This window comes from Pteropus vampyrus, unplaced genomic scaffold, assembly GCF_000151845.1.
Source record: "Pteropus vampyrus isolate Shadow unplaced genomic scaffold, Pvam_2.0 Scaffold18, whole genome shotgun sequence".
NCBI classification, from domain to species: domain Eukaryota; kingdom Metazoa; phylum Chordata; class Mammalia; order Chiroptera; family Pteropodidae; genus Pteropus; species Pteropus vampyrus.
The window spans coordinates 12421284-12436108 of record NW_011888799.1 but is presented as its reverse complement, the minus strand read 5'-3'; the positions used below and the strand labels follow the sequence as shown (position 1 = coordinate 12436108).

Genomic DNA, 14825 nt, shown 5'->3' with positions numbered 1-14825 from the left:
AAAAAAAAAACTCATAATGGCAAAGAGACTAACAGAAGCCAGAAGTGGGGTTGTTTACAACTCAGATCAGAGACATACAAACAATTTTCCTGATATATAATGAATGAGGAAAATATAAAAATTAATCCCATGAAGACAAAGTAAATGAACAGAAAGAAAAGCTCATAAAATTTTCCTAAGAATATACTCAACTCAACTTCCTTCATGATAGAAGTAGCGTTATTTTTTTAACCAATCACGTTAGCAAAGATTGAAAAATTGATAGTGCCCTGTTCTAGTGTACAGGAAAGTACTATCATATTAATGCTTGTTACCTCCATTGCTGATGGGATTATAAAATTACAACCACTATGGAGAATATTTCCATAATCTTCTAAAAGTATAAATGCAAATATTTTTCGACCCTGCAACACATTCCTAAGAATTTACTGAATAGATGTACTTACATATCTGCAGAATTGTTTAAGTGTGAGGTTACTCATTGTAGAGCACTGTTTGTAACAGGCAAAGATTGAAAATATCTATATGATATTCAGTAGGGGACTGGTTAAATAAATGATAGTGCACTCAAACAATGGAATACCACAAGTGTTTAAAAGGAAGTACAACTTATAATCACTGAAAAAAAAAACTAATATAAAGTGTGAAAAAAAAATCCAATGTTCATATTCGTGTGGATATAATACTATAATTTCTTTAAAAAAAGAGAGGCATTTACACATATATCTTTGGAAGGAAATAGAGAAACCAAAAACATTTGTTTTCTTCCAGGAGGGGAACTGAATAATTGACAAATTAAGAGGAAAGGAGGTAATTCACTCTATAATCTTTTGTAACTTTTAAGGTTTTTTTTAACCATTTGTATAAATTATTTAAAATTACATGAATTCAATGGCAAAATTATTCTTTGACTCTTTTCTTAGAAAGATTTAATTCTAAATCCAAATATTTTGGTATTTAAAACATGAGCAATTCCAAAACTTTCATTGCTATTCAGTAGGAGTCAGACATCAGCGATAACAAAGTCTACAATTTTATTAAAATACCTATTGATTTTGATAACTGTAAATAATGAAAAAGGCAGAAACAGTGTTTGAAAGCATATTAGTTGAGGTATAAAGTTTGAAAGAGAATAATAGAAAAAATAAAATAAAATCACAAGAAAAACAATGTAGAGACATGCCTTTAAGTGAGCATCATGATTTATGACAGTGAATAATGACCAAAGGAAGCAGCGGCAGGGCTGAGCCAAATGGGCTTGGGCACATTTGACATTTTTGCCACAGTCACCATGAAGAGTAGCAGGAATTTTAGGGCACCCCAAGCACACAGTCAGACACAAAGGCATATGTGTAGTAGCCTATTTCCTCTGCCTCTACCTGTAAATACCTTTTCCCCCTAAAAGTGAATGAAATAATAGATGCAGTTTGGGGAAGTAATATTAGGAAGAAAGCCAATGATTTAAGATGTCTTCTAAGATGGTATCTCATATGATAAAATCTCTGTTTCATTGTGACCAATTACTGAAAATTATGATAAATACTAGTTCTTGGATATTAGATAACAATATCTAATTGTCATCTAATAACAATATTTAATTGTTATCTAATTACCAATTATTGGAGCAGCGTCTCTCAGATAGAAAGTATTTCATGACTTAGAACAAGAAGTTTACAGATAAGACAATAATACCTACTGGTCTGAAAAAAAATTGTTTTCTGAGACCTTAATATGAATGACTAACACAGGCTCTACTAGCATCTACTTTATTGAGACAAATTCCACTGGGAGCTCTGAAATGCAAAACTCAGTGCTTGAGTGTTTGTGTGCCAAAGGGAACACAAAGGTCCCCTGGGCTTTTCCAGGTGATTTTCTGACTAAAGCGATTACCAATTAGTTATTGTGACAAAGGGTCAATTTATTACTTTTTATATCATGTACAATTTTAGAAGAAATCTGAAAACCTTTATATGCCAAAGGAGGAATAATGTGGGAATGCGATAGCTGGAATGGCTCATGGAGGAGTTATTTTGGGATGATAGTTCTTTCAGACCTACAACCCCCATGAGTCCCAGGAAGCTAGCCTTAAGCCCCACACATCCAAAAAAAAAAAAAAAAAAAAACATTGTGGTCCCCATGTAAAGGCAATGAGACTATTAGTTTTATCCTCAGTCCCACGAGAAGAGCAACTAATACTGAGCATGACTTGTGTGTGCACTATCACTAATACTTGGCAAAAGGATTTTGGTGTTTGAATCCTTCAAGCCTTGAGCAGTGAACAATACCTCTCCTAAAGGAAAAAGCCATGGACTAATCACATATCTAGCAAACGTGATATATCTACACTTGCCATACCTCATCTATAGGAAAGCATTCATTACCAAGTTGTTTGTTCTTTTCCCATGTTTCCTGGAAAGGCAATTGTATAGCTCAGTACTCAGGAAAAAGAGAAAATAGCACCAAATGATAACATTCCTTTCTCCTACCTTTTGTTGGTTTGGTTGGATTGGAAAAAAAGGTTTTAAAGGGTAATCTTAAAACCGACTGACTTGACTGATTCAATTGACACTATTGAAAGTACAAGAGACACTAATGATAATTATTCCAGAAAAGAAGGACAGACCAATATTTAATGTCATCTTAACTTTGGGGGATTAAGTAGTGGCAGAGGGTTCATCAAGATTCTAAAAACTTGTACTACTTGCATCTTGTAGTGGATGCAAGAAAGTTCCAGAGGCTTGCCCAGGATTTTTTGCAGCAGGGAGGTCTAATCCACAGTGAAAAATGGTTCACAAATTGAAAACTTCTTTCTAACCCTCAGTTATACTTCAGTTAAATTCAGAGTAGTTCAACTATTCATAATCCACGCCAAAAATACAAAATAGAATATACACAGCAGTATTGCAAACCAGAAGAACTGAGTTTTCATCTTTTCTGCTCGCAATTTTATGATCCTGTGTGGAACAGTTAGTCTTACAACACCTTAGTTTTTTTTATTTGAGAATAATGATAACTAAAATTTTATTGAGCACCAAATTTGTGCTGGGTACCATGTTAAGTGTTTTGCAAGCACTGTAATTTAGTGCTCACAACATCCTTATAAGAAGGGTATTATTTTTATTAACATCACTTTGTAGATAAAGACACTGATACTCAGAGAGATTGTGTGCACATCACTATTGCACATAGCTAGCAAGTAGTAGGGGCGAGTTCAAACGAGCTTATTTGATGTGAGGAGCACACTCTAAATTGCTTCAAGACCTAGTGCCTTAGACTATTCAGTTTTCCATTTTCTTCCAGAGCTGAAGTTTTATGATTCTGAGTAAATTTTGCTACTAAATAATGCTGTTGCTTAGAAAGAAAGAAGCTAGATGACAGGCACTAATCTTTAATAAGTACCTCAGTGTTACATAGTACCAAGTGTTTAATCTATGTGAATGTATTTATTCCTATAAAAGACATACAAGGCAGATGTTGTGGCAAAAATGGGTGCTGGACCATCAAAGATTTGTTCTTTCTTTACATACTATGGAGTTGTTGCTGAGAAGACTCTGCCCAGCTAGAGACTACATTTTCTAGTGTATCCCACACCCAGCTCTAGAATTAGTTATGGCCATTTGACTAGTTCCTAAGGAATGTGAATAGTAGTAATGTGGGCCATTTCCCGGCCAAGTGGGTAAGGAGGTGTGTACTTTTACCCCATGTCTTTCCTTAGTGAGAGCTGAATGAAGAGGGCTCTTAGGACCTAGAGGAGAATAGAGCTTCAGATGGAAGGACTCTGGGTCCCTAAATGAGACTGTGAGAGCAAGGAAGGCCTCCAATGATAAACACTCACATCAGACAGTGATGAGTGAGAAATAAACTTCTATTGTGTTCAGCAACTGAAAATTTGGGAATTAACTGTTATAACAGCTCACATTATCCTAAGTTTATAAATTAAGTAAATGAAGTTCAGTCAAGATAAGTGACTAGCTCAAAGTCAGACAAAATTTCACATTTCAAAAGTGTTATTATTGGGGATGAGGTGATGGTATTAAACCAAGGGACCAAAAATTTTGCAAGTGGTACAGCTAGCTCACATGAAGTAAGAAGTGAAGGTTAGGGTCTGGGAGCTTACATTTTTTTGAAACTAAAGAGGAAAGCAACAGTGACAAAGTGTTTAAACTTGAAAAGTGTAATTGGACATCATATACAATATCTGTAAATGCTCCCTTTTCTTTTGCTGATGTATATTTTCACCCTTCACTGTCCACACTATTCTTGAAAAACATATATAAACAGAATTTTACCACTTGTTATGACAAACTGCAAGCCAAAGTGTTTGTGTTTAAGGACTTAAACTGTGCTTTCAGAACTCCTGGTGTTGCCTGAGAATGTTATAAGAGCTTTTGCAAATTTAGCAGAACTCTCCCAGGAAAGCAACCCCCTCAAGTGAATAAAGCTTCCCTCCAGCAACACTCTTTGCAAGTGAGGTGGGAGTGATGGGCAGGAATGACTACATAATTAACTCCTTGTATTTGTTTTAACAACCACCAACTCTGCAAAGATTATTCTGGAGTAAAACATAGGGAGGAAGCTACAGAAATATCTGATTCATAAATAACAAATATGTAGCAAGAGTATTAAAACTAGAATAATAATAATAGTGGTCAAATTTTTTAAATGTTTTCCAGAGATAGATTTTTTTCCACTATAGAAGAGTCTGGGGTTATCCCAAGATCTTAGTAAGATCAGTATTAATCAATTGTATTTTCCATCTATAATATCTCTTTGATATTATAGATGCCAGAATGGACAAAGAAGTCATAGCAATGTGATTAACAAGGGGAAATGAAAAAACTTCAGGCTTATGATAAAGTGAGATACAAGAAATGGTACTAATTATTAGTTACATATTTAAATCCCATTTAATAAAGGCATATGTGTAAAAAGGGGATATGATCTAGTGTTACATGCAGGAGACTCTGGATTCAAATATTCACATCTCATTCTAGGTCAAATATGTCTATGTTATGTGGACAAAAATACGCCCCACTCTAAATATGTGCCTTACTTTGTAAGGTGAAAAAAGTCAGTTCGTTTTGAGCTCTTCATCCCATTGGTTACTAGGTGGAATGATATTTGTAACAGAAAATTTGGGAGTTTAAATATATTATAAATTTACATTAAATAGCTCTCTTTTATAAATCCCTAAAATAACCCCTAAAACAATGCTTCTAATATGTTGATTTGAGGACGATGCTAGGATGGAGCTATTAGTAGAGTGACTCCAGTTAAAAGAAATACATGGGAAAGGTTATAAAATAATTAAAGGCAAAAAGATTGAAAACCCAAGGCAAGCATGGACACCTAGGAATATTATGATGAACCACTGTTATATTAGCGACAGGGGTAGTTTTTAAAAACATATGTTTGTTTGCTAATTTTAATTCCCATCATAAGGTACCTTACTGTTCAATGATTGAATCTTTATAAAGGTTAAATCCTTTCTACATGGAGAGCTGACAGAGTCTCTACACACAACTCTTTCTTTGGGATTCCTATCAAAATAGAAACAAGAGCAAAGCTGTATTCATATCTTCCTCAGAAAGGGGCAGAGCCAAGTATTATGAAGTCATAAAAGGTTGACCATCATGAGACTTATTTCTAAGTCTGGTCTATCAGAAAAAAGCCCATCAGATATCTATCTTGTGCTCAAGTACTGTACCAAAATGAGGGGAGTGTGATTGGATCCCAGCAATGTAATGGGTCAAACTCAAACTAGATGTTTAAGAAACAACTAGTATAGTCATGACTTGACTCCTCCATAAGGATTTTAAGTAACAGTTTTAAGAGACATTTAAGAGAAGCTAATATAAGTATTGGTGATTAAAATGCACATATGGGTTAATGTCGAAGATCCAGGAGAAAAGGGAGAGATATCAATTAAAAATGGTGGAAAAAATAGTGTTCTATCCCACAAGACCATAGGTTTGGAGGAAAGCTGATGGACCATTTTGACAACTAGGAATCTAGTTTTAGAATTTCTGAAAAAATTAATCTAAAATGGTGCTGGCTTTTATAAAAATGTTTGATTAAGGGGGAAAATATTATCCAAAGACATAGTTAATTCAAAGTCTTACATTCACACCAAGTGGTAAATATGGTGAAGTTTTAATTTACCACCTAAAACTGTACAAGAAAAGCAAACCTGAAATAACTCTATCAGATTCATATTAGCACAAAAAGGATCAAGGTCACAAAAGTGCTAAAGAGAAGCATCAACTAATTATTTCAATCTCTCAAGAGGATAATAAATCAGAGATGGGTCAACATTATTCTGCATACATCTGACATCATCTACAGGATTCCAAGGACTATGAGCATAATGCAGTACATGGCATTTTGCTGGTTGGAAGGGAGTCATCAGTTGTCACCACTAACCCAACCCAAATGTGGTAATATAAATAAATAAGAGAGTACTCAACAATGAAACTACCCATTTTGTCATTTTAATCCCATTCTAGGATTAAAATGAAGCCTGTTTTAATTTGGTTGGAATGTCCTTGTCCTTCAACTTCTAGGTTCTCCTCATGTTCTAAGGCAACTTGTAGTTTTTGAAAATGTGGGTCATGACTCATGACTCAACAGAGAGTCGAAAGAAATTTAGTGGGTTTACAATAAATCAGCATTTAAATGGATTGTGAGAATATGAAACAGAATAAAAATATCAGAGAACATAGCATATAGTAATGAAACTTAAAATGTGTGCATGTGTGTGCGTGTGTGTGTGTGTGTGTGTGTGTAAGAGAGAGTGCGTTTGCAGATCATAATGTAATATGTAGATAGCTGAGGGGTGAAAAAGAAATCTTTGCCCCTAACTCACTTTTCTTCAGTTCCATCAAAGTGCCTGGGATTCAACAATAAAAAATTTATTTTGCTACATCACGAATATTTGTGAGACTTAAAGGCCTCCAATTAAAGTAAAACACATCTAGAAAGAATAAAATCTTAAGTTGCATAGCCAAGGTTGATGTGACTTCTCTGTGAGCAGAGGCCAAATGAATAGAACATGAATTAGGCACTTTTGTGATAGGAGAGGTATAGTTAAAAAGTAGATGACAGCACCACAAGATCATCCTAGTTTCATATCTTTAACCTGCATCCTCTCTGTTGGCATTGATCGATGATTCCCACGCAGGATACTCCAATGCTTTTGGCTACTATAGAAATCAATAAGAAGAATTGTGAATATATCTTTTTATGGCTTTTCAGTTTGTACTGGCCAGTATATTCACAGAAATCGTAGAGAAAGGTCTTCCTTAAGGCCTTAACTTTTCACATCAGCTGCAAATTCCATGAGAATTCATAGCCCATCCTAGGTAGTGGAAAGGATCTCAAGGAACATTTAGATCAAAGATTCTTATACTTCATTATACATCAAAATCACTGGGAGTGTTTTAAAAGAACATAGATGCCTGCGCCATATCTCCAGAGACTGAGTTTCAATTGGTTTAGGCATGGGATCCAGACATTTGAAATAAACCTCCTCAGTTGATTCTACTGTGGAGTTGGGTTTAAGAACCAATCAAGTCCTATCACCCATATGACTCTTGAATCCACTCCATTATATTCTGAACAAGTATTTTGTTCTGTTGTTAAATAGCTATAATTTTAATGATGCTCTTACTTAAATTGAGCAGAAATCTGTCTCCTTTTAGAATCCACCCATGAGACATCATTTTCTACTTTGCCTTTCTCCCAGGAACTTCCAGTCCATAAGGGTATATGACGAGTCAGCTCCCTTTACCATATGTCAGCCCTCAGTATCAACACAGATAAGCAAACACAGCACAGCCATAGAACATAGTAACAGTAACACTTATTAAATGTTTGTTGCCAATAATATTATTGTCATGGTTGTCATCATTATTACAATTAGAGGACAAAGCAAAGATAACTGTTAACAGCAAAATCACCAAAGCAATTTTGCCAAGACAAATGTCAAGAACATACTACTTCACAAAGTTGTTCAGTAAATGGTATGTATTGATAATCTGGAAAAATGCAAAATGTTTGTTTTTGTGTTTCACTTACTTTTTTACCTCTTACAGTGTGCCTTATAGACAAGCGAGCAACCAATGCAAGAAAGAGTCACAAGTATGTTCGGGTGAGTTTTGGCAAAAAAGCTTCTTTGTTCATTTTTAAAATAATAGCTTTCTGGGTTATGCAAGAACTCTCCTTTGACATTCAAAAGCCCTCCCACAAAGTTAAAAATGAATCTTCAATAATATCTCTTCTTAAAAGAGTGAATGAAAATATGTAAAGTTTAGTCTTTACAGAAGAAACAAAGGGAAAAAAAGTAAATTGGAAAAAAAAGAACTTCTGGGAATATATTTACACTTCTGTGTCTACTCCACTGATTAACCTCAACCTTTCTGCAACTCAGCTTATCTACCTGTAAAGCCATGGAACGTCACAGTACTTTAAGGGATGTCTACTAGGATTAAAATAATGTGCTTTCAGGCTTGGTATAATGCCTAGACTCCTGTGAATCCCTTATAAAACATTATTGTTTATCCTGTAGATCATGTTGTACTGAATTAAAATGAATTAAGTCAGATTTAGCTGAAATCTAAAATAAACAATAATAAAAATGACAATAGCAAAGCCGATTTTTTCGTTGCTGTTATTTAGGGTATACTTGTTGGAGTACCTAAATCTTTCATTGTTGTCTTCTTCCCTATTATCGTGGAGATTAGAAAATTAAATATGTTAAGAATTACCTAAGCTTTATGTTTTCTAATTTAATGATTATCAACATTAATGAGAAATTCACCTGTCATTGTTACCTGTCTTGCTTAATAGTATAAACAAAAATGAAACAGCATAATCTAACAAACCCGTGTTTCAAAGAATTGCTAACTTTCCATCATTACTTTGCGGAGCCGAAAAGACATACCTTCAACTAAGGAAGTGAGGAGGGTAACATTGGCTGCTTTCCGTCTTCCTGCTGGCAAGTTCAGGCCCAGCCTATCTAGTTTCTCTCTCAGGCAGCGGCCCCCATTCTTGGATTTTGCTCTGTCCAAAAACAAATAAAAACTAGGTTTTGAAAGTTCATGTCCTGAGGGAAACGATTAGAAGACTTGACTACATGGGGACAGAAGAAGATAGCAGAGGCTAAGAGTTGAGGTGTTTTGTATCAGTAGAGTTAGAAGACCCACGGTGCCAGAAAATAACTCCGTCTTACCTTCTCAAAATGCCTCCCAAGAGTGAAGCATTGAGGCATTCAGGTGGTGAGAGGCGCCTTTTCACCTCAGCAATGGTCACCTTGTATTTGGAAGTAGAACTGAGAAGGGACAAACGGCCAGGGACAGAGCAAAACAAGTCTGTGGGGTTGACCACACAGGTGCCACCTTTGGAGGAAAAAGGATGTGATATATCAATGACAGAGAAAATAACTGTATGAAAGAGAGTTAATATTAAGACGCTACTCAGATTTAGGAATACATAGTACGCAATTTAATACACACACACACATACATACATATACATATATACATTACACACACAGACACACATATGTATGGATTATCTCAAAAAGCTGCTCTGAAGATGTATTTTCAAATGACACTCAAGGTTTTGCCTTTCAAATGTCATACAGGAAATGTTTATGATAGTATGATTTTAATTTTAGGGAAAAAAATTGCATCCTATAGAGTGTTGTCCGACCCCCCAGTGTTAACTTTGACATCATCTACACTGAGAAGCACTTCAATTAATTCCCCCAAACTCCACCACTTAAACCTGCAAAGGTTAGTTATTATTTATTTATGGCTGAATGTATATATGCATATATATGTATGTAAATATGTGTGTGTGTGTGTGTGTGTGTGTGTGTGTGTGTGTGTGTGTATACACACACACAATGGATGGATTATTTTATCCATGACTTACTATTATACAAAAATTTTGAAAGCTCTTTTCCAAAACATTTGAGAACTGCTATCTATCTTCTTTCCCACATACATCTACCAACTATAGGCACAAGAGTCACTCAGTCCCCTGACATTACTAAAAAACATTTGCCAACTGCCAGAAACTTACAACCTTTGTGGGTGAATGATAGGTCATACCCCTCTACCATATGTCAGCCCTTAGGATCAGTGCACACATTTGAAAACAGAACAAGATTTAGATCATAATAACAGTAACACATCAAATGTTATTACTGTTAGGGAACAAAGTAAAGATAACTGCTAATAGCAAAATCATCAAAGCAATTTTGCCATGTTGGGGCTCCTGGAGCAGAAGCCTTCTCTCTCCAAGGTCCAGAAAGGCCCTTGAGCTTTGCTCTCCTCCAGGAGCAACAAAGTACATTCCTTAACCTCAGGCAACTGAAGGAGACTTGAGGACCTGAGAAGATCATATCTGGAGAGTGTTTCCTGCTGTCCAATCCTCCCTTACTGCAAAATTCCTGAGCTAATGTCCACACCGCTAACATGGTGGTTATATAGTCCCAAGATCCAAGGGTGCCCCCGTGTCCCATGCACTGAGTAATCTGAGGGCATAGCTTCAGTGGCAAGGTCAAATTCAAAGTTTGCTTTTCTGAGCATACATTTGATTTCTTCAGTTATGAATGATCTTAAGACACATCTCCAGAAAAGGGTAAAGTTCTAAGAGGCAAAAGAGAAAAAAAGTAGGTGGAGGAAGAAAAATGGACAAGAGAATATTGTCCAAATACTTTTACTCAAAGTGTGATCCTCAACTGGCAGCACTGGCAAGTCCTTGGAGCTTATTAGAAATGCAGAATCTTAGGCTCAACCCCAGGCAAAGAGAATCTGCATTTTAGGAAGACCCTCAGATGGTTCGTGTGTGCATCAACGTTTGAGAAGCACTGGTGTAGGACTGACCACTCCCCTACCACTTAGCTCCTGCCCTCTTTTACTAAGCAGCTCAGGTAGAATATGTTGATGGAGTTTCTGGTGTTCAGATTCTGGGCACGGTGGCTAAGGAACCTGTGAGGATGCTGAAAAAGGCCAGGGGGTTCCTGGACCTGGGTGGAGAGAACAGGCTAACCTTGCCCTATTCTTAAAGTGTTTCTAATTCTGTACTTTCTGGAATTCTTCTCGGCTATCTTACGGGCATCTGAATTTCTCCTGAAAGTTCTGGGACCAACGTTTTTCTCTCTAAGCATTCTGAGGCTGGTGATTACCCTATATGTCCGTCAAAGACAGAAGAGAGGATATTCAGAATAGCAGAGTAACCAGCCTTCATCAGGCTGGAAGACAGGTCCTATACTCTTGGCCGAATCGCCGATACTAGTACCTGGAAACCACCTTCAATCTTAAATCTGAGAGGCCATAATCTCAGTTGTCAAATTGAAATGCTTTTCTTGGCATTAAACTTGCGGCCAACACCATGGAAAACAATGTAAATGCCTGCCTCAGGAACTAGAAACACAAATTTTTTCTGTGTTTCTCCACCTGGCATTCTCAGAGAAGATTTTAGAACAAATAATAACAAAATAGTCCCCCCTTATTCACAGGGGCTACGTTCCAAGACTTTCAGTGGATGCTCGAAACCAAGGATAGTACTGAACCCTATACATACTATGTTTTTTCCCTATACATATACACACTTTACGGCTTCCATTTGGCATATCTGAATTGTCAGCAACACTACTCTTGCACTTTGAAGCCAATATTAAGTAAAATAAGGGTTACTTGAACACAAGCACTGTGATATTATGACAGTTGATCTGATAACCTAGACGGCTACTAAGTGACTAATGGGCAGGTAGCCTATACATCGTGGATCTGCTAGACGAAGTGATGACTCATGTCTGGGGCCAGACTGAGTGGGACAGCACAAGATTTCATCACACTACTCAGAATGGCATGCAATTTAAAACTTATAAATTGTTTATATCTGAAATTTTCCGTTTAATATTTTCAGACTGTGATTAACCATGGGTAACTGAAACCTTGAAAAGTGAAATAGTGGGTAAGGAGGAACTACAATAATAATACTTAATGATGATGATGATGATGATGATGATAAAGTTTTGTCAGACTTCTGGGTTCAAAAATATCATTTTGTTTATGCTCTCACTTTGTACGTATAGATGCAAAATGTATTTTGAAAATAAATTCTTAAGTGACTATTCAGAGATTGAGAAGAACGGGAAAGTAAGCTAGATATCAATGAATCTGGGTTTTAGTGTCATTGAGAATCATGGACCTGATAGCAAAAATATTCAGAAAAGAAATAATAATGTCTATATTCAAAATTCACACAGCCCTCTTCTGAAAATGGGCCTCTACCCACAATCATTACAAATCATAACCAAATCTATATTTTTACATAAACCCCCTTCTCTTGCACACTAGCCAATATACTATTGAGAATATAAGGAATCTCACCCAGTGAGTCTCAAGTTTATTATGAGCGAGAGAAGAGGATTTTTGCGTGTGTTGTTTTTTTTGTTGCTAAGGGAAAGAAAGGCACAATTTTAGACCTTTCCTATCTTTACCAATCTACCATGGGTTATTTAATTTAAGAAGATGCAGAATATTATAATCTTTGTAAAAGGAGTTAATTCAGGCTTTCTTCAACAGCAAAGCAGTACCCTTTTGCCAAAAGGAACCCCCACGTGCTGAAAACTAATTATTTCCAGGGAAGTCACTGGGTCTGCTACCTAGCTAAGGGCTAACTCCCTGAGCCCTGGGTCTTTCTCTCCTGCATTCAGGTTGGGCTTCTGGCTTAAGCTCAAATAAGCATTTATTAGGTAAGTTACACAGGCTGCATATTAAGAGTATGCTTTTTGCACACACAAATTGCCTGGAGGATTTATTTTGTATTCAGATTAGGCATCAACTCTAGAGTCTTTTATTTTTTATGTCACAGCATCTTTAAAGGGAATTTCTGTTGCTTTGATACTTGGCATTGCTGCAGCCTTGGGGAACTCTCTTGTCCTGGCTAAAGATTTGGCAACTTGTAGAGTTTACAGCAGCATGGAGAACCTGATATTTTTCTTCCCAGTGATTTATTTTTTAGAGAGGAAAACAGAAATAGGTCATCATAACCAGAGTTTTGCATTTGGAAGGATGGTTCTGAGAAGGTGGGACTTCTTTAAGGGGATCTAGACTACAGATGGCAATGATGAGATTCCAAAAAAGGAAAAAGCCATGAGAGTCAAACATGACAAACCATTTACAGTATTCATCCCCACTATTACTAGCTGAAATTCCTCATGGTGTCTATGTTGCATGTCAGCTCTTATTTAAATTGCGTAATATTCATTCTAGATCCAGCACTTCACTTAGGGGTATCTTTGGTGCCACAGCCAGAGTATTCACACAGAACTCTAGAGTACATCTCTTTTCCATTCATAGTACATAAAGTAATACTTCCATAATAGTCACTATTTTTAAAATTGAAACTTGAAGATAGGGCTTCTTATTTCCAGGGATGCTGCAAACTGAGATAGGTAGCTATAGTAACAGCATAAGAAATCAGGGACTATCAATTCAAGGTCACCTGTTTAGGTCATGGCTATCACAAAAGGGATAACTGCCATAGCTATAGGAAAAACTCAGCCAAAGACTTACTGCGTGGGGAACGAATTCGTGCACAAAATACATGAATGTTGATCCTCCGTCTACTATACCTTGTTATATCCCCTGCCGCCAGAAGCAGCACGGGGTTGGAGCTGTGCCTTATTTGTGGTGGCTGGAAACAGTCTGGCCCTGTGTCTGTAGGCAGGTGTGGGGTAATGAAAAAGAGTACTGGGCTGCAAATAAGTGTCTGACCAACTAGCGACCCATCCGACCTCAGATGCCTAACTCTGGAACAGTCTGTCAATCTGAAAAATAGGGATGCTCACCCCCGCTGTACTTATTTTCTCAGCTTGCCAGGAGGTGCAACAGGAAATGGATGCACGGATGCTCAGCAACCTGAGTGAGAGCCATCCAACCCTGCCATTGTGTTGGGCAACTACTACATCATAAGATGCGAGCTGTGGAGCACGACAAGGCCTTCACCCACCTTTTGCGCAGCTACTGGAAAGCAGCACCCTTTTGGCAAAAGGAACCCATATGCTGAAAGCCCAGCGCAGACGACTGGGCACGCTTTTTTCCTTCTCATCCCAGGCAATTAGGGCAGAGGAAACAGCTAGGGTTGTCTCCAAGGAACTGCGGCTCCCCTCCTCCCCCAAAACTGCCTCTAAGACAAGCATCCCCTCTGGGTGCCTCCCACCTCTAAGAACAGAGTGGGTGCTGGCTAGAGGCCGCGCGCGCTCTGCAGGTGCGATCAATACTTCCTGGAGGGCTTCCGAGCGCTGGGCCGGTGCGCTCAGCCTCTCCAAAGCCGCAGCACCGCCCCACTCTCCGTCGCTTCGGTGTTGACATAATTAGACCAAATCTTGAGAGCAAAATAAATGTTCTGTTCGCCTTACAGCCAAACAGATGTTTACAATTCAAATGAAAGAAATACAAACGGCAGGGATTTTTTTTCTCCCCTTCTTCATCTCCAGTGAGCGCTCATTTTTTTCCTGACACATTAAAAATGTGTAAGCGATTACACGAGTTTCCTGTCCCAGTTTGGTCTGCGGATGCATTTCTGCGAGGTACACGTTTAAACGGGGTGGGGTAGGATCATTCTCGGCGGTTTCCTCTCTAGCTTCTTGCCCTTCTCAATCCCAATTCTCCCTTGTCACCGCCCCCCCCCAGCCGATACTAATTGTAATCAAATAACAAAGGGATAGGGGCTTAATTGTAATCAAATAGGCCTCAGATGGTATATGAGCAGCGCATTGCGCTGTTTGGAAGAAGGATATGCCAGGT

At 37.5% G+C, this 14825-nt stretch overlaps 1 protein-coding gene across 1 annotated transcript in view; it reads right to left on the bottom strand.

Annotated features, from left to right (window-relative positions):
• Positions 1–14825, bottom strand: part of TFAP2D (transcription factor AP-2 delta) — a 53912-nt gene that overhangs the window by 29349 nt on the left and 9738 nt on the right. The window contains exons 3-4 of the mRNA XM_011354810.1: positions 9230–9395; positions 8942–9060 (exon numbers count right to left, since the gene is read on the bottom strand). Of these exons, the coding sequence (XP_011353112.1) occupies positions 8942–9060; positions 9230–9395 (285 nt within the window). The remainder of the gene's footprint in view (positions 1–8941; positions 9061–9229; positions 9396–14825) is intronic.